Raw genomic sequence first — 20,182 nt, forward strand, 5'->3', positions numbered from 1 at the left:
GGGCCCGTGAGCCATGGCCGCTGAGCCTGCACGTCCGGAGTCTGTGCTCCACAACGGGAGAGGCCACAACAGTGAGAGGCCCGCGTACCGCAAAAAAAAAAACTAAATTAAAATTAAAAGAAGATCTGTGCTGCCCAGAACAGCAGCCACTGGCCAAACGTGGTGGCTGAAAACTTTAAATAAAATTTAAATCCAGTCCCTCGGTTACATTAGCCACCTTTCAAGTGCTCAGAGCCACCCATGCTGGTGGCAGTTGTATTAGAGCAGACACAGAACACTCTGCTATTCCTGTAAGGTCTACTGGATATTCTTCCTGCGTGGATAATTGCAACAGAAAGTGGTCCACGCCGGGTGCCCGTGGAGGGAGGGGCCTACACCAGCTGAGGTGGGGGGCATGGGGAAGCCAGTGGAAGAAGGAAGAGCTTCTCCAGAAGCCGCCTCTCTGCTGAGCCACACCTGAGGCTCCCAGCCGTCTCCCAGCAGGACAGAGCCCAGACCTCACCTTGACCTCACCTTGACCTCACCTTGAACGTTGGTGACCCTGGTCTGAGGCCCCTTCCTTCTCCCTGTGTCTCCTCATCCACCCCGTGGCTATGTTTGTACCATCCAGTGGATCGCAAACTGCCTCAGAACCCCCTGGAGAGCTTGTTAAAAGACAGATTCCTGGGCTTCACCCCCAGTTTCCGATCAGTAAGACTGGGGTGAGGCCAGAGAATTTGCGTTTCTAACAAATTCCTGGACGATGCTGATGCTGTCAGTCCGAGAACCACACTTTGAAAGCCATGGATGTGGTCCAAAGAATCACATTCACTGATTCAGTCATTCAACAAATATTTGTTTCATGCTGCCATGGGCATGGCGCTCTCTCTGCATGTGAGCAACCAGGCAAGGTCCCTGTTCTGGGGAGCCTACGTTTTCAGGAGGAGAGACAGACAGGAAGCAAACCTGTGTTGGGTGGTGATGAACATTATGAAGAATAAAACAGGGCAAAGGAAGAGGCCTCACTGACAGACCGTATCTGAGCAGAGACCTAATGGAATATTACTCAGCCATAAAAAGGAACGAAATGGGGTCATTTGTAGAGATGTCGACGGACCTAGAGTCTGTCATACAGCGTGAGGTAAGTCAGAAAGAGAAAAACAAATATTGTATATTAACGCATATATGTGGAATCTAGAAAAAGCGGTACAGATGAACCTATTTGCAGGGCAGGAATAGAAATGCAGACATAGTGAACGGATGTGTGGACACAGCGGGGGAAGGGGAGGGTGGGATGAATTGGGAGATTAGGTCTGACATAAATACACCACCATGTGTAAAACAGATAGCTAGTGGGAACCTGCCGTATAGCACAGGGAGCTCAGCTCCGTGCTCTGTGATGACCCAGATGGGTGGGATGCGGGGTGGGAGGGAGGGAAGCCCCTGAGGGAGGGGATGTATGTATACATACAGCTGAGTCACTTCATTGTACAGCAGAAACAACACTGTAAAGCTATTATACTCCAATTTAAAAAAAAAGAAAGTGGAGGGCAGGTATGACCCAGCCTTTCTGGGCCCGTTTCTGCTCTGCCCTCAGCTTTTTACTCTGAAACATGAGAGTCGTGTTAAAAATCAAGGGCACCAGTCTATTCAATAGCAAGATTTTGAAGACAAATTCGATGGGGTGTGTATGTGTTTCATTCAAAAGAAGCCTGAGGCTAAAGGCCGTAGATTTCATCCCAGCCTGCAGCTCTGCCTTTGGGTCCCAGCAACTGGGAAGGGTAAGGAGTCCCTAGCACTAAGGAGGAGGCCACCATCATCCCCTTCCACGTGATGCCTTGGGACCCCCAGTCCATATGGCTCAGGCTCACTTCCAGTTCCTTTCCCCGCCCATCCCACTCAGGCCAAAAGGCGCCTGTGCAGGGGTGGGGTGGGCAGAGCGTGGCCTGGGACCTGGGATTCCCTCGCATAGGCGTCTGAGTTCCTACTGATGCGGGCCAAAATGACAACCTGTTACTTCCGCTACATTCTAGTGGCCAAAGCAAGTCATCAGCCTAGCCCAGACTTAAGGACAGGGACATCATCTCCAGCTCTTTGATGAGAGGAACTGCAAAGTCACGTGACAGTGGCTGTGGATAAAAGGGGGGGGGGGGGGGGGGGGGGGGTACAACTGCTACAGCGGGGAGGGGGCCAGACCCGGCCAAGGTTCTACTTGCCTTCTTGTCCTGGGTCCTGTCAGCCTGAACCAATTAGCTGAATGCTCCTTACTTCTACCCAGCTTTGGGGTCCAGACAGAAGAGTGTTGGTCAACCAACACTTTATCAACCATTGCTGGAAAAATAAGCACATGCAGTAGAGTCCGGGAGTCAATAGCGGTCCCTTCATAAGTGAGGACGGTTCCTGGGTTCTACCCTCTTATAAACACAAGCCTTCATGATGAAGTGCAGACCAAGTGCCTTTAACACCTAATTTTCCTTTTCAACCTGTGATATCTTTTAGGCCCAACTGTCTCAGGCCTTAAATGGAGTTTCCGACAAGGCAAAAGAAGCCAAGGAGTTTCTAGTTCAGCTGAAGAACATTCTGCAGCAGATCCAGGTGAGCATAGCTCCCGCTGGGAGGGGAGTCCCTGCAGGAGGTACGTGACGCTTAGCAGAGGAAAGGAAAGGCCCCGTGGCAGGCGCTTTTCAGTGCTGAACATGAGAAGGCCTAATTGTCCCACTGCACAGCCTCAGATGTTGCGGACATCACCCACTCAATCTACTGACACCCTTATGACATCTGATAGGAAAGGGATTTTGCATGAACTCAGAGAGAATCCTAAAAAGAGAGCTGGGCAGAAATAATGCAGCACTCTGCGTGGCCACGTAGCCCTAGGCGGTATCTGTATACGGTGCTTTTGTACCAACACATCAAAATATAAAAGCATCATTTACTAAACAAATGTATTTACTGAGCCCCCATGCTGTGTCACATACAAGCCCAACACAGATCAATAAGGGACAGCCTCTGTCCCCAGGAGCTCTGTCTGTCGGGGAGACGACGTATAAATAAATGCACGCGTGGAGGAACTTTCACACAGATCACGAACCGTAGAGCATTCCGGTGTCTGGATGGGAAAAAGGACTGAGGGCACTGAATTCCTAACCAGCCAATAAAAACCATCCTTCCTAATAAGTGAAAGCACAGAATTCAGCTGCCAGGCATTTCCTGTCCTGGTTCTGATGTTTCAGGGACACCAGAGGTGTCCGTTTGATGGGGCTGCTGTAACAATGTACCATTGATTGAGTGGCTTCAACAACGGTAACTTATGTTCTCACAGCTCTGGAGGCTGGAAGTGCAAGATCAAGGTGTCAGCAGAGATGGCTCCTCCTAGGGCCTCTCTCCTTGGTCTACAGATGGCCGTCTTCTCCGTGTGTCCTCACACCGTCCACCCTCTGTGTGTGTCTGTCCTGATCTCCTCTTGTAAGGACACCAGTCAGATTGGATCAGGGCCCAGCCTGATGACCTCATTTAACTTACTTCTTTCAAGGCCCTGTCTCCAAACACAGTCCCATTCTGAGGTCCTGGGGGTTAGGACTTCAAATAGGCACTTGGGGCAGGGGTGGGAGAGAACACCACCAGCCCATGACACGAGGTCTGAATCCAGGCTGACCTGAGTGATGTTGAAAGTTTTTGTTTTTGTTTTTGTTTTAAACTGAGAGAGACAGATCCTACAGCAAGAACAGTGGGTTTTGTTTGTTTTACTGTTTTCTGATTAGGGAAAGCAAAAGTATGTTATAGAAATTTTGAAAAGTAGAGAATAACAGACAGAAGTAAGAAAAGTTCACCAATATCTCAGCCCCTGAGGTGACCCCCTCACCATTTTGACACGTTTTTCCACTGCTTTACACACACACATGCACATGCAGTATGCGATTACGCTGCACACACTTGCAGCTGTTCTTTTTCTTCTTAGGTCTCTCTCATGAGCTTTTCCCATGGCATTGAAAAACCTCACAAACCCTCACGGTTTGGATGACGCTGAATATTCACTCCATCCTATAGATGTGCTGAGACTCACATGTGCACTGTTTCCAGTTTAATAACGGAACAGCTCACCCCGGGACAAGCTTGCTGGTGTGCCCCTGTGTCTCTCGTGCTGGCCACGTTTCCGAGTGTCTTCTCGCTAAAGCTCTGTGCATCCCGCAGGAGAACGGCCTGGACCACGAGGCCTGCCTGGTGGCTCAGTGTGACGCGCTGGTTGATGCTCTAACCCGGCAGAAAGCCAAGCTGCTTACCAAGATTACCAAAGAGAGGGAGACCAAGCTGAAGGTGGGTCCCCGGGCGGCCGACGCCCTCGGTCCCATCACGGCCTCCGAGCCGAGCTCGGGGGAGCACGCGGTGTAGCCTCTGGGTCAGTGTTAGTTGAGTGAACGAATGAATGAATGAACGAACGAACGAACGAATGAACGGATGAACGAACGAATGAATGAACGAATGAATGGGGAGAGGAAGGGCTGAGCAAGTTGGCCCGGGACCTACTTACACTTGTGTCACTTTCCCTGAAGCAATCAGCACCCCTGCTCTCCCTCCAAAGCTGGAGGGAGATGCCTGAATCCAGCTGTTTTCAGTCAGAAGGCCACCCTCTCCCATCTTCTTCCGGCCCCTGTTTTCTGTCGAAGGGACACTGCCTGTTCTCATCTTGGCAGAGCAGAGGTGGCCACGGCAGGTGACAAGGCTCCGGCTCTCCCCCTTCTTCGGGCTTTCTGATGTCTGGTGCTCACAGTGGTCAGCAGGGACACCACGGCCAGTGGCCACCGTGGCAGGGGGAGGCTTCCCTCCACTCGGCACTGGGTCCCCGGGCCAGGCAGGTGCCCCGTGAACACCCCTGCCTTGACAGAAACTACTCACCTCATTGTCTGGGCTCGATCTATTCTACAGACATTTCCCAACTGAATCAGGAAATGTTACTTTCAAGGAAAGAAGGAGTAAGTGTTGGGGATGATCCGTGGTTTACATGCCAAGCAGCCGAGCCCCTTGAGTTTCCACCCAACGAGTGAGACTGGGGCACCGGTCACTACGAGGGTTTCAGAGGGTGCACGTTCTCTGCTTTTCTATCCGGTGTTCAGGAAGTTTGCTCTGTTGGGTGTGGCGACCCTGCTTGTTGGGAAGTGGGTCCATTTACCGCTCGCGTAACGAGGGCACGTGGAGCTCAGGAACACAGCAGCAGCAGGAGAGGGTGCAAGGCAGCCGGGACCCATGCCGCTTGCCGCTGCAGCCGGGCTGCTGTTCCTCGATGAGACAGTTACTAGGGATGCTTCTCGTGGCAGATGGTTTGGGACCAGATCAATCACTGCACACTGAAGCTGCGCCAGTCCACGGGGCTGATGGAGTACTGCCTGGAGGTGATCAAGGAGAACGACCCGTCCGGGTTTCTGCAGGTGAGCGGGCTGGGCGTCGTTCCTCCAAATCCACTGCCATGCCCTAGACTAGCCGAGGTTCTAGGAAGGTCCCTCCCAGCGGCTTGAAGTTGAGCAGAATCTCCTGTGCTCAGCGATTCCAGGAGACCTAGGTTCTCTTCTTAGCTCTGAGTCTCACTAGCTGTGACCCTGGCTCTGTGTCATCCCTAAATAAGGAGATCAAACATCATAATCTCTAGGGCTGAAATGCCGTGCTTTCGTGCCTCGACTTGAAACCCCAGTTCAACATTTTCCCCACAGATGAGAAAAGACAGTCTTTGCCAATCAAGCTGGAAAGATTGCACAGGACGAAGTGAGTCAGAAGAATCCACATGACCCGTTCCCTCAGGGTGCTGAGTCCTGCAGGTCTGGGCACGTGACCGCTGCCTGCAAAGCCAGTGCAGCCTTGCTGGGCATCCTTCCAGCAGCCAGTCTGACTCGGGGTCACGAGCACCTCTTGGGATCATGTGTGTGATTCAGACGGAAGCTCTGTCCTGCATCTCTGGGGAACATGATGAATCTCCTGGACTGGTCCCCAGCAAGGGTGCATGGAGTCATGGCTCTACAGGGACACGTGCAAATGTCTGAATGAGCAGGACTTGCCAGCAGAGGAGAACAGAGCTGTGGGTTTGATGCAGTGAGAGTTTGGAGCAGAAGCTACAGCACAACGTGGAGGAAACACAGTGGGAGGGAGGGAGCTTCACGCTCCTGGGGATGAAGGAGCTGCTTTCAGACCCTGGGACAAACCACTAGTACGCTTCACTTTGCAAAGTGCTAGATCTAGCAAAAGACGTAGAGTGAAGACTGTTTTTGTATATTTTTAAAGTACTGGGCTTCCCTGGTGGCGCAGTGGTTGAGAGTCCGCCTGCCGATGCGGGGGACGCGGGTTCGTGCCCGGGTCCGGGAAGATCCCACGTGCCGCGGAGCGGCTGGGCCCGTGAGCCATGGCCGCTGAGCCTGCGCATCCGGAGCCTGTGCTCCGCAACGGGAGAGGCCGCAACAGTGAGAGGCCCGCGGACCGCCAAAAAAAAAAAAAACAAAAAAAAAAAAAAAAAAAAAAAAAAAAAAAAAAAAAAAAAAAAAAAAAAAAAAAAAAAAAAAAAAAAAAAAAAAAAAAAAAAAAGAAAGTACTGGACTTCCCTAGTGGTCCGGTGGTTACAACTCCACGCTTCCACTGAAGGGGGCGTGGTTTTGATCCCTGGTCGGGAAAGACCCCGCATGACCGACGCGCAGTGCAGCCAAAATAAATAAAGTAAAAAAATTCTTTTAAAAAGTGTCATTTGCTTCACAAAAGGGTTTAGCCTAAAACAGCAAGTGCTTCTTTACATTTAACATGACTAAGCTGTTAAAAGATGATCTCTGCCAGGGCTTGAGTGTGCGTGCTTAGCCGCCGCAGCCCCCTGAGCCCACAAAGTCCCTGTCCCTTCCTTACCCCCTGCTACGTTATTTTCCCTTTGCACGTGGAAACCCTAAACTCTGTGCTTCCTTTAAGATCTCGGACGCCCTGATCAAGCGTGTCCAGGTGTCTCAAGAGCAGTGGGTCAAAGGTGCCCTGGAGCCCAAGGTGTCTGCAGAGTTTGAACTGACCTTGGACAGCGGGCCACTGCTGCAGGCCATCCACCAGCTGGACTTCATTCAGATGAAATGTAGGGGTGAGCCGTGGTTGGCCCAGTTCAGTTGATGCTTCTTCTGGAAGAGGCATCCACTCTGCGGCACAGCTTAGTGCCATCAGAAGACTTGTGACACTGGTGTGACACAGAGTGGGAGGGGGGGGACGCCTGAGTCACAGACCTGGCTTCAGATCCCAGCTCAGCGACCCTCGAGCTGGGTGACCTCTGTGGGTAGCACCCAGCCTGAGCCAAACTTTTCCCATTTGTGAAAGAGGATCATTTGTTCATTCAGAGATACCTATCGAGTGTCTACCACGTGCCAGGCACCATCCTAGGTGCTCAGGACACAGCCGTGAGCAAGTGTACAGACTCCCTCACTAGACGGAGCTGATATTTAGAGAAAGAAATAGATAACACATCGATAGTACAATACAACAGATAGTATAATGTAAACTGATAGTGGCAGGTGGGACAAACAAGGTGCCTTTTGAGGAGGGGGCATTAGTAGACATGGGGGGGAGGTATTTTGAGGTGAGGAGGAAAGAGATGTAAGGGAAGAACATTCCAGAAGGCCTAGGGGTAGTGAGTGCAAAGGCCCTGAGGCAGGTATAAGTGTTCTGTGTTCCAAGAAGAGCGAGAAGGTCAGAGGTGAGAGCAGACGGGAGAAGGTGGTGGATCGCAGCGGTGAGTTCAGAGATCCACGGGGGACACGAGCTAAGGGTTAAGTAAAGTTTGCATAACTTTCCCCAGGTTACAAAATTAGCAAGTGACGTCACCCTGCCTCTCCAGACACGTTAAGGGTACATTCAGGAGAGGGAATGAAGCTCTTTGGTTTTTTTAGACCAATATATCCAAGGGCTGAGTGCCACACCTACAGAATCTGTGAACTCAGGAAAATCCTTACTTGCAAAATGCGTGGCCATTTTTAAACCAGAGACACCCAGTCTCTTGTGCATCTCTGTGCTTTCTCCCATACTCAGTTTGCACCTCCCAATCTCACCTTAATAGAACTTATGATACACTTGACTCAAATCCCTAATTCCACGGGTTGACTGCCTGATACTGTAAGATGGCCTCTCCTTCCGGGATCTAGTTCCCCGGGCCTTTAAAATGCTTCCAGACAAAGGTTTCAGTGGGTCTTTGCATTTTGCCCTTCCCCGCCCCCGAGAGCATCTTCCGGGCCCCAGGTGTGAGCAGCTTGCTGCCCTGTGCAGAGGGTCCACAGAGGCCGGGCTGCAAGTCCTCGCCAGCTGCTCATGGGGCTGAGTCAAAACCAGTGATTCCCAGTGGGCAGGTGGGCAGGGGGCAGCTCTTCCTCAGGGCTCCAGACCCAGAGGGGTGGAGGCACCTGCCAGGCCTCTCCCCGCCCCAGATCCCAGGACCCCCGTCCAGGGTTGAGAAGCACACCGAGCTGTGCCCACGAGCAGCCAGGAGTGACACAGGGTGGCCACCTTTCCTCATGGGGTGCGGCTGGGTCCACGCGGCCTCCCTGTGCCCTGCAGGGGTTTGTGCACTAAAGCCCACCTGCCCCTGTCACAGTGCCGCCTGTGCCCCTGCTGCAGCTGGAGAAGTGCTGCACCCGGAACAACAGCGTCACGCTGGCCTGGAGGACGCCGCCCTTCACCCACAGCACCGTGGACGGCTACATCCTGGAGCTGGACGACGGAGACGGGGGCCAGTTCCGGGTGAGGCCCCGCTGCTTGCCGGGGGGAGCTCGCGCTGTCCCAGCCTCTGCACCAGCCCAGGGGGCTGCCCTTAGCTCTGATGCCACCAGCGAGGGCATCGGCCCCCAGGACGCAGAGCCAGTGGGCCCGGGCTCATGGGACGTGGGGCTTCTCTACCGAGGGCTGGGTCTGGGCAGGCAGAGGCGGCGGCCACAGAAAGTTCTGGATGGTTTTTCTGTGAAGACTGACACAGGTCGGAGGCCGAGGTAGAGCTCTGAAAAGGTGTCCCCCGCGGTACCCACTTCCCAGTCGGCCCAGCAGCACAGTGATATCTGGTCAGCACCCTCCCACCCAGCACCCTGAAGCCTCTCCCCACCCCCTCGAGGTTCCTTCACACCTGCCTTGCCCGGTTCAGTGATTAGTTCACCTGGCAAGGTGGGAAGACACCTGAGAAATGTCTGTTGGGTTGGGGTGACCGTTTACGTTCATGTCCCAAATGATGAAATCTGTGTGGACCGTAAATACACTTAGCGAGTCACAAGTGTGTCTTCTAGTCTCGGCCCGTGGTAGCAAACCTGGACGGCTCCCCACCCCAAGCCAGCGCCCTAACACATCTCTACCGCGAGACGTCACACAGTGAAGTTCAGGCTCCTGTCCAGTCGTTGTGCTGACAGGAACACCAGGGAGTACAAACTCTGGGTCTGCTGAGAGCTCCACCTTTCTGTCCCCGAGAGACTAAATAAAGACTCGTTCTAACAAACCAGCGCAGTAATAACAATTCTCATACCTCTCCTGGGAAGTGGCACCCATTCAACGTCTCTTGCCAACGGTCAATATTCTCTTTGTTTCCCTCAACTGGATTGATGCCTATGTCTTTTCTTTTCTTTGTTTCAAGAATTTCGGAGTTGGGGAAATCACTGCAGTACTCCCTTGGGAATAATTGAGTCCCTGGGGATATGGGCTCTTTAGTGAGAAGATGAGGTTGCTTTGGCCAGGAATAGCGGCTCATACACCGGGTCCAGAACCTCAGCCGTTCCGGTCGTGCAAATGAGCTAGGAACGGACAGAGCTCCCTGACTAACCGGAAACCAGGAGAAGAGCTTATGGTTTTGAAACGGGAAGAAAGAGGAGACTGTTTGAGATATTAAAAGAAGCAGCCAGGACTGCCCTGGTGGCACAGTGGTTAAGGATCCGCCTGCCAATGCAGGGGACACAGGTTTGAGCCCTGATCCGGGAAGATCCCACATGCTGTGGAGCAACTAAGCCCTCTAGAGCCCGCGAGCCACACTGTTGAGCCCGCGTGCCACAACTACTGAAGTCCGCACACCTAGAGCCCGTGCTCCACAATAAGAGAAGCCACTGGCCCGCGCACCGCAACGAAGAGTAGCCCCCGCTCGCCACAACTAGAGAAAGCCCGCACGCTGCAACGAAGACCCAACACAGCCAAAACTAAATATACAATAAATAAATCTTTAAAAAAGAAAAAGAAAAGAAGCAGCCACAGGGCTGAACTGAAGATGGCCTCTCCCCTTTGAAGCATGACCACTAACAAAAGCTCCACCCAAGGGCTAGAATTTATGAGAAACCATGTGTTATAGTGGGGAAAGCGTGGACGCTGAATGCAGACAGACCTGGATTTGAACGCTGGCTTCTAAATGGATTAATTGTGATCTTGGGCAAGTTGCCTGCCTTCTCTGAGTATCCTTGTGAATAAAATAATGAAAATGATAGCAATGTCCCAGGGTTGTATGAGGATTAAGATGGCTTATACAGGGACTTTCCTGGCAGTCCAGTGGGTAAGACACCGTGCTCCCAGTGCAGGGGTCCCGGGTTCAATCCTTAGATCCCGCATACATGCCGCAACTAAGAAGTCCGCAGGCCGCAATGAAGATCCTGCGTGCCGCAACTAAGACCCTGGTGCAGCCAAAATAATAATAACATAAATAAATAAACATTTTTTTAAAGATGCCTTATACAATGCCTGGCACACAGCTACTATTATCAATAACTTGGAAAAACAAGTGAAGTGAAACACCCCTGGGTAATCAAGCAGGAAAGATGTTTCAGACAAAATAAGCTGAATGTAATGCCATAGGTGAGGTGTAAGGCTATGCATTTGGGGGAACTTAATAGGACAGAGTAAGTTTGAAGTAAACGGGAAACAAAGTAAATGTTCTAGAAAAGGATCTTTGGGGTCTGATGCAGAAATGTCCCACCCTCTGGGGAGGCCAGGAAAAAAGCAGCTCTAGGAGTCCCAAAAGGAGTAGAAAGGTGGCAACCTCAGCAGTGGGAGAAGGGGGGGGAAGGAGGAGGAGTGCCCGTCTTACTCCAGAAATGGCCAAATCAACTTGAACCACCTGCGCCTGGCCACACCCCCCTCCATCTGCTTTTTCCCATCATGTGTGATGGCCCTTCCTTTTCAAATATCTTTTGTTTATTTAGATGCTTAGCCCATGTTTTTTCTAACTTAATTACCCACTGAAAACCAATAATCCCCTCTTACTCCAATCGAGAAGGAAGTGGGGTTTTCTGCAGCCCCACTCCCGGGCTCCGGAGTCCTGTCCGTCCGGCCTCTCCTCTGCCGAGGCAGGACGGTGTCGGGCAGCATCCCGGCTACCGCGCCTCATACCTTCGCAGGAGAGGGCCCATCAGCCAATAGGAAGAGTTTGTGTCCAACTTGGACGTGGCCTGAGACTCGGCCACCACGTGTCCAAAATCTCCTTATTAATAACTCTTTGGGGATGCTAGCACTCTTGATGTCACCGTGCAGCTAAGAAATTTTCCACATAACGGAGGCGCCTGACGAGCCGTCTGGGTCTCTTCCAGGAGGTGTACGTCGGCAAGGAGACCCTGTGCACCATCGACGGCCTTCACTTCAACAGCACCTACAATGCCAGGGTCAAGGCTTTCAACTCCTCTGGAGTCGGGCCCTACAGTAAGACCGTCGTCCTGCAGACGTCTGATGGTGAGCCCTGGGGTGTCTCGGGGGAAACAGATTCAGGCCCAACCCACACAGACGGGCAGACAGACAAGGGAAATCTGTGAGCTGCTCACGAGGGAGCGTGAGGGAGTGGCAGAAACAGGTGAGTCTGTCTCTTCCAGCCCCGCCCCTGCTCCGCTCACCTGGCTCCATGCTTCACCTCCCTGCCCCCCAGCCACGAAGGAAAGAGACACTCCTTCACCCCATTTGCTGGAGCTGGGAAGGGAAGCTAGGAGTTGAGAGGCACAGGGAGGCTAAACTCCCACTTCCGAGGGGCCGAGAGCAGGTAGGACGGTCCCAGAGAAGAGAAGGCATGCGGCTGCCAGGGAGGAACCTACCCCTCGAATACCCAGCACGAGAGCTCAGACCTGAGGCGTGCCCACCACGCTTCATCCTTTCAGGTTTCAGGCAACAAGAGCACGTCGGCGTTCCGCGGGATTTTGATCACCTGAGTCCTTAGCGTCGAGGGATGATGTAGGGGTCCCAGGACGGTGCCAGCCCTGTGTTTAGTGTCATTGTTTATCCCAGCACATCCTCTGACCGCCCTGAGGAACACGTGACAGCCTGGACTGTCTCCCAGGGACAGGAACAGATGATGCTTTTCCCCCCGGGGATGGGTTCACCAGCTGTGTGCCCACGGGGGCCCTCGCCTGCCAGCGGGCTGTGAAGCGGAGCCTGGAGCTCTGGGGCTTTGGTGACCTCACTTCACCTCTCTGCGTCTCAAATCCCCCTCCCACGAGGCGGGGTCTGCATATCTACTCCCCCTCACTCATAACAGTGCCCGAAGCGTGCAGAAGGGGCTTAGAAACCAAGATTCCACGAAAGCATTTAGATTGGGGGCCTGAATATCTGTGTTCCTTGGCAAGGTTGGGCTCATGGGATTGGGACCTTGGATGAACACAGAGGAGGGAACGTGGGTGTGAGTCTCTGTGCGCGTGTGCGTGCATCTGTGTGTGTGTGTGTGTGTGTGTGTGTGAGTCGCACAGGAAAGAACATTCGACGCCGGGTGCCCGCTTCCTGAGAGATGCCAGTGGGTCTGTGTCTCCGAGCCCAGGTCACAGGCTACCACTCACCCTGCGCCTCTTGCCCCTTCCTTTGCAGTGGCCTGGTTCACGTTTGACCCCAACTCTGGGCACCGGGACATCATTTTATCCAACGACAACCAGACGGCCACCTGCAGCAGCTACGATGACCGGGTGGTTCTGGGCACGGCGGCCTTCTCCAAGGGCGTGCATTACTGGGAGCTGCACGTGGACCGCTACGACAACCACCCGGACCCCGCCTTCGGGGTGGCCAGGGCCAGCGTGGGCAAGGACATGATGCTGGGCAAGGACGACAAGGCCTGGGCCATGTACGTGGACAGCAACCGCAGCTGGTTCATGCACTGCAGCTCCCACACCAACAGGTGCGTCAGCGCCCGGTCTCCCTGTCGTGGGGCTTAGGGATGAGAGCCCTCCTGTTGTCCCCACGTTCCGGGGTCGGGAATGGAGGGCGATGTTTTCGGCCGCTTTGGCGTCCAGCTTCCAGGGAGAAGCGAGCGCTGGCCCGCAGTGCAGAGGGGGGTATCGGACAGAGTCTAGAGCACAGCAGAGCCAGCGGGTGTGCAGGCTGCTCAGCGAGCCCCGCACCTGGGTTCCGCCGCCCCTCCGCTCTGCTTTCCTCCACACCCGTCAGCCCAGCAGGGCTGCGAATCAGCCTGGCGGGAGGTGTGGCACCCTTGGGCGCTCCTTGCTGGTGGCTCTGTCCCGGGCACCCCCAGCACTGCCTCACCCTGAGCCCGGCCCTGGCAGTGGTGTCACCAGGCTGGACACGGGAAACTCCCATGCTGGGGGGACGGGCCCTCTGGGGCTGCCCTGGCCAAGGAACCCACAAGTGGAGGGTTGTGACCCTCGGAGCTGCCTCCTTGCTGTGGGGTTTCCTTCCCGGTCTGCTGAGGGCCTTCTCCCCAGCGGGCAGAGGCGAGGGGCCCCCGAGAGGCCGACCTCCCTGCCCGCCAGCGCTGGGCAAGGTCAGCTCTGGGGGCTCTCGGTGCTCTGGGCCCACCTGCAGCTCCTGCAAATGGCCCCAGGGGTCCTGGTCTGGGGCAGGGACTTGCCTGAGGATCCTCGGGGCGGGGCGGGGTGGGGGATGGAGGCCGATCGGACCCTCCCATCTGCCTTTTCACTGGCAGTGACCGTCTCTCCAGAGGCAGCTCTGCGCGGGCGCCGCGGGCTGCCTGCGCACAGACCGCGCAGCGGCCGAGGCCGGGCCCACCAGCTCCGTCTCTACTTGCTTAGGCCACGCAGGCGCCCAGATACACTGGGACAGGCGTAACAAGAGAGAGCAGGTGCTGAGCTTTCTTCGTGCCCCATGCTGTGGGAAGCCCCTGGCTCCTACGGTTCCATCTGGGCCCCGGGAAAGTGCGACTGTGATCGCCATTTTGCAGATTATGAGATTGGCGTTTAAGGTTGATGCCCAAGTCACAGGGCTCATTAGAGGCGGTGTCAGGGTTTAGCTCAGGATGCCGTCTCCCGTTCCGGGAGACAGGGGTTGGGGCGGAGCGGGCGGGGCTGGGCCGGGGGACCCCGGGGGAGGCTGCCGCTTGGACGGGTCATTACCGCCACCTGGTGGTCAGCATCTGAACAGCACCAACGGGTCCGCTGCCAGTTCCCTTCCCCACCGGCGGGCTCCTGCCCTGGGGGGACCGGCGCACCCTCCGGGAAACCTGCCCTCTGAAAACACCCAGCGAGCGCTCCTCGCCGTTTCCCGTGCTCCCAGCCCACCATCAGCCTCCAGCTAACCAGCTCATTCCCAGTCAGGAAAGGACAAGGATGGTTTGGTGATCCGAGCAGAGCAGCCAGTGGCAAGGCCGGCCGACCTCAGCCCCAGCCAAGGGAGGGGACGGTCCGACGGCCTTGGCCCGCCCGCCCCGGTGCTGCCCGCCTAAGGACCGGCCCCGCCCGGCGGAGGCGAATCCCAGCCACCACGAAATGGAGCCTCGCAGCAGGCGCCAGGAGCGTCGCGACGCATGCCCTGTGCCCCGCCGCGGGTCACCGTGCGCTGGCCAGCGCCCTGCCCCGCCGCGGGGGCTGTGTTTTTAGGCGAGGGTACCCGCAGCATCCTTTCGGGGATCCTCCGGTCCTCACCGACGTGCCGGGCTCCTCTTCCCAGGACGGAAGGCGGCGTGTGCAAGGGGGCCACCGTGGGCGTGCTACTGGACCTGAACGAGCACACCCTGACCTTTTCCATCAACGGGCAGCAGCAGGGCCCTACGGCCTTCAGCCACGTGGATGGGGTCTTCATGCCGGCCCTCGCCCTCAGCCTCAACCGCAACGTGCAGGTACCGCGCACCCTCCAGGCCAGGGCCCGTCTGCCGTTATGCCACTTGCAGACCTAATCCAGGATGGATAGAGAGGGATGTTAATCATTCATCATGATCTTTGCCGCTGTCGTTGAAACGTTGAGAACTTTTTAAAATAGTTTCCTTAGGTCCTTCATTAATCCACTAACCTCTCTCTCTCTCTTACACACACACACACACACACACACACACACACACACACACACACACACACCGCAGCTCTGAAAACACCCAGCGAGCGCTCCTCGCCGTTTCCCGTGCTCCCAGCCCACCATCAGCCTCCAGCTAACCAGCTCATTCCCAGTCAGGAAAGGACAAGGATGGTTTGGTGATCCGAGCAGAGCAGCCAGTGGCAAGGCCGGCCGACCTCAGCCCCAGCCAAGGGAGGGGACGGTCCGACGGCCTTGGCCCGCCCGCCCCGGTGCTGCCCGCCTAAGGACCGGCCCCGCCCGGCGGAGGCGAATCCCAGCCACCACGAAATGGAGCCTCGCAGCAGGCGCCAGGAGCGTCGCGACGCATGCCCTGTGCCCCGCCGCGGGTCACCGTGCGCTGGCCAGCGCCCTGCCCCGCCGCGGGGGCTGTGTTTTTAGGCGAGGGTACCCGCAGCATCCTTTCGGGGATCCTCCGGTCCTCACCGACGTGCCGGGCTCCTCTTCCCAGGACGGAAGGCGGCGTGTGCAAGGGGGCCACCGTGGGCGTGCTACTGGACCTGAACGAGCACACCCTGACCTTTTCCATCAACGGGCAGCAGCAGGGCCCTACGGCCTTCAGCCACGTGGATGGGGTCTTCATGCCGGCCCTCAGCCTCAACCGCAACGTGCAGGTACCGCGCACCCTCCAGGCCAGGGCCCGTCTGCCGCCCCCGGCCCCGGCCCCGCTGCCCGTGGGCCTCCAAAGTGCGCCGGGCAAAGGGGGCTCTAAAGAAGCCGCCCGCGTTGCCCGTCCAGGCAGGGAGCTTACCCACCGGCCCACCTGGGCATTCCCTGGAGACGCTCCTCTCCGGCATGATGTTTTCTTGCTTGTCCGCTTGAAACGAGCAGAGGCTCTAGGTGGCGGCTTCGGGGCAGGGTGACAGGCAGGGTGGAGAGGGCCAGGGAGGGTGGAGGAGGGAGGCAAGTCCTGCTTCCATGTTCTGGGAGAGAGGAAAGTCAGTGCCCCTGCCCAGTGTGGGCCCCGATGGCCCCGGCTGTGCCGGGCCTCCACGTGGCTTTCCCCCGAGAGGAGACACCGAACTGAGGCGGGACCTCTTCTAAGGGTTCCCTCTCACCCTCCCTGTCCCTCTGGCTCCTGCGTGAAGCAGGCAGCCCCTCAGGGCCGGGCCCAGTCCTGGGGGCTGCGGGGGTACCGCCGGCCCAGGAGGCCCGACACACCCAGAGGCAAAATGGGAGCCCGGTGAGGGTGTGAGGGAAGCTTGGAGAGCAGCATGGAGCAGGGTGCCAGCCTTTGTTCCTGGCACACTGCTCCTCCCCCCGGGGAGGTATATGGGGTGGGGGGCAGAGGCCTGCTTCGCGGTGCCCACTGACCCTGAATATTGTCACTTACTCATTGACTTGTACCTCCAGTCCTTGCAAAAGGGCTTTGAGGCAGCCTGAAATATGGGCCGTTCTTCCACAGGGTTAATAGAACAGATGTAGGAGAGGAAAGAGGGCCATGGAAAGAAAGCAGAAACGAATGTAAACCCGGAGCCCCAGTCCCCCGACTGTAAAAGAGCATCAGCCTTGCCGGGGCTCCTGGCAGCTAGGGCGGCGTGAAAGAGGCAAAGACCAGCTCCTGGGGCAGACTCCTGGGCCTGATGTTAGTGAGGCCGAGCATGATAAACAGCTGACTCCACAGCACAGAGAAGGTGGGCTGCTGCCCGTGGGGATCCCGGAGCAGAGGGCGGCACAGCTGCTGAGCTGTCTGCGCTCAGGGCTCACGGGCGGCAGCTCCTGCCCTCGCTCACCGCATCATCTTTTCCAGGTCACCCTGCACACGGGATTGGAAGTGCCAACCAACCTGGGACGGCCAAAGCTGCCGGGCAACTAGCCTCCCAGGCCCTGCTCTGCACAGCTGTCCCTCACTGCACTCACATAACCCTGAGGGCAGCACAGCCACATCTTGGGTGCAACCCAGCAGCCACTGAGCATCTTAGAGACCCGCTTTCTTTGGGGGACGGAGAACGATCTGCAGGCTGTGCCCGCTGAGGCCCCAGTCAGTGGTGAACACGGGTGTGTGTTTCCACTCGTTCCACCGGCCGTTACAAATACGAAGAGGGACCTTTCTCAAGGGAGCAAGGAAGTGTTCGGGGTTTCATTTTGTTTCCTGACTTCCGATTTCAGAGCTTGTCTTTTTTGGGGGGCAAGAGGAGAGCAGGCTCTGAGATGTGAATCCTGAGAGCAGGAGGCAGGGGGACGCTCGGGAATCTCGTGGCCTCAGTGTCAAGTCTTTGCTGGACTCCCGCTCCTTCAGAGAACCAAGGGTGCAGGTTCCCATCTTTGCCAGGAAACGTTATCCTTTAGCTTTTCGGTTCTGGACTCTTCAGCGACGCCAGGAGCGTCGCGACGCATGCCCTGTGCCCCGCCGCGGGTCACCGTGCGCTGGCCAGCGCCCTGCCCCGCCGCGGGGGCTGTGTTTTTAGGCGAGGGTACCCGCAGCATCCTTTCGGGGATCCTCCGGTCCTCACCGACGTGCCGGGCTCCTCTTCCCAGGACGGAAGGCGGCGTGTGCAAGGGGGCCACCGTGGGCGTGCTACTGGACCTGAACGAGCACACCCTGACCTTTTCCATCAACGGGCAGCAGCAGGGCCCTACGGCCTTCAGCCACGTGGATGGGGTCTTCATGCCGGCCCTCGCCCTCAGCCTCAACCGCAACGTGCAGGTACCGCGCACCCTCCAGGCCAGGGCCCGTCTGCCGTTATGCCACTTGCAGACCTAATCCAGGATGGATAGAGAGGGATGTTAATCATTCATCATGATCTTTGCCGCTGTCGTTGAAACGTTGAGAACTTTTTAAAATAGTTTCCTTAGGTCCTTCATTAATCCACTAACCTCTCTCTCTCTCTTACACACACACACACACACACACACACACACACACACACACACACACACACCGCAGTCTGCTACAATTCACTCAGTTCTTAAACACAAAAGAAAACGCTGGAATCTGAATCACTATGTGAAGAGTCTCCACCTGGTGATGGCTTTTTTCGGGAGCTGGCTCCCCACGAAGTTAGCTGCAAACCTGAGTTACACTTCCGAGCTCAGAGGCTCTCAGACTCATGAGCGTGTGAGATGGGAGTCCCTGGGGAAGTCTCTTATACTCAGTCCACCTTCCCTTTGAGACCATCTACTGTCAACGTGAAAGCATCGTGAGAGCCAAAAGTGGCCCCGATTGGCAGGGGAGGCTCTGCCCTGACGGGGCGGGCAGGGCTCTGTGGAAGGCAGGAGACAGATGACAACGTCATGTTCCTGGTCTCCCTGCTTGCCCGCCAGCCCGGGTGTGCGGAGTCCACGTGGCCAGGGCGGGGCTCTGGTGTGAGCCCTCCCCTGCCTGCTGGGAGCACTAACCTTCTACCCTGAGTCCGCAGCCCTGCAGGGTCTGAGCCCGAAGCCAGCCGCCGTCCTGGCCCCGGAGCCCCTCCCCCTTCTCCTGGATCTCTTCTTCCTCGACCTCCACCGCCTCCATCTCCAACTGGTAGTACGCCGTTCTCTCTCCTTTTTAAGAGAATATATTTTATCGAGCATTATTTTTGAGGTCGAGGGGTAACTTGTCTATTTGCTGGATTGAATTTTTATCAAACTTAGCCCGGAAACCGGCACCAACTGTGTCTACTCAGTTCACTCAGTTCTACCTGCTTGTTTAGGCGCTGCACTTGCTTTCTGAGTCAGCCCAGCCAGTGCTGTGCAAATCCTACCCTCTATTCAGCAGATCCGACAATCCTACCTCAAGCCCCCGCTCCCAGACGGGGCGGTGGCCTGCGAGGCCGGCTGCCCCGCGTCTGCAGGAGCCGCCTGGTGCTGTGTTCAAGCCCCCGCCGCCCAGGCCCTGGCAACCACCTGCTCGATGGAGTCGAGGTCTTGCCCCGTCCTCGTCGTCCGGCGGGTGGCTCCCAGGGCAGCCCCGCATCCCGCCCCGAAGCCCCGGCCAGAGCCCAGCAGGTGATGCGCATGGGCCGGCGCCCCGGCCGCCTGCCCCGTCTCCGCTTCCACTGCCCTTCCGTCTCACTCCTGGGCCACGGCCTTGACGGCCTCGGCTTGGAGGGTGTGGAAGGTTCCTGAAGGCTGGAGGAACCAGAGGAGGCACAGACTTCCCGGGGCCGAGGGAGCCGTGGCTGGCAGGGCCAGAAGCATCGGCTTTTGGGAAGTGTCTTTTGGGAAAGATGAGCTCGTCGGTCCCGAGGCGGGCCGGGCCGCTGGAAGTGGCTCTTTTCGGTGGAGTCTGGGTGAAAGGCTGGGGAGCTCCCAGAATCATGGAAGCCGGGTGACCATGCGGCCCTGGCCCTGTGTCTTCGGGGAGGAGCTGCTGGACATCAGCCTGGACTTGGTACCAGCCTTCGGAGAGCCAGCACCAGGGTCAGAGAGAGATGGGAAAGGGAGAAGGGAGGCCTCTTTAGGGAGAACATGACCTGCGGCTCAGAGAGAAGCCACCGGGACTCTCTTCCCCACGGCCACGGCGGCCCAGAGGGCCTGTGAGTGCGTAGCCGGTGAGCACGTGCCTTTCCAAGCTCCTCCAGGGGCCCAGAAGCAATACGGCGGATACTGGGGACCGCGTCAGGCTGTCCTACAGCCACCTCTCCTGTCCTCAGCACAAAACACCTTCTAGGAACCAGAACGGACCTCGGGGAGAAGGCAGGTCCGTGCGGCACACCTGTGTTCTTGAGGAACCAGCAGACTGAACAAGGGACTCATCAACAACTCATGGCCTTGGGTCACCCTCTCGAGAAGCCTGGGATTCAGAGTAGAAGCGACAGGTCACAGGCTTCTCACCTGCCATCGAATTCCCTGTTCCTTTACAATGCAGTGACATGTTTGTACGTAAAAACGATATCAAGATGATGCTTTGGTCGGGCTGTCTGATGGATAAGTTGGTATTCGTCTATCAAGCAGTTTGGGCGACAAAGGAATTCAAAGTAATTTAAAGTGTCAAGTTCCATTATATTGTAAATAACGTACCCCTCCCCCCGCCCACCCC

The 20,182-nt window shown here is 56.5% G+C and overlaps 1 protein-coding gene across 1 annotated transcript in view; it reads left to right on the forward strand.

Annotated features, from left to right (window-relative positions):
* The window catches only part of TRIM67 (tripartite motif containing 67), a 50,431-nt gene extending 33,396 nt beyond the window's left edge, over positions 1-17,035 (forward strand). The window contains 9 exon segments of the mRNA XM_007466985.1: positions 2,479-2,574; positions 4,168-4,290; positions 5,289-5,399; positions 6,910-7,063; positions 8,567-8,712; positions 11,517-11,655; positions 12,772-13,075; positions 15,671-15,833; positions 16,970-17,035. Coding sequence (XP_007467047.1) covers positions 2,479-2,574; positions 4,168-4,290; positions 5,289-5,399; positions 6,910-7,063; positions 8,567-8,712; positions 11,517-11,655; positions 12,772-13,075; positions 15,671-15,833; positions 16,970-17,035 — 1,302 coding nt within the window.
* The last annotated feature ends 3,147 nt before the right edge of the window (positions 17,036-20,182 follow it).

This window comes from Lipotes vexillifer, unplaced genomic scaffold, assembly GCF_000442215.2.
Source record: "Lipotes vexillifer unplaced genomic scaffold, Lipotes_vexillifer_v1.1 scaffold410, whole genome shotgun sequence".
NCBI lineage: Eukaryota > Metazoa > Chordata > Mammalia > Artiodactyla > Lipotidae > Lipotes > Lipotes vexillifer.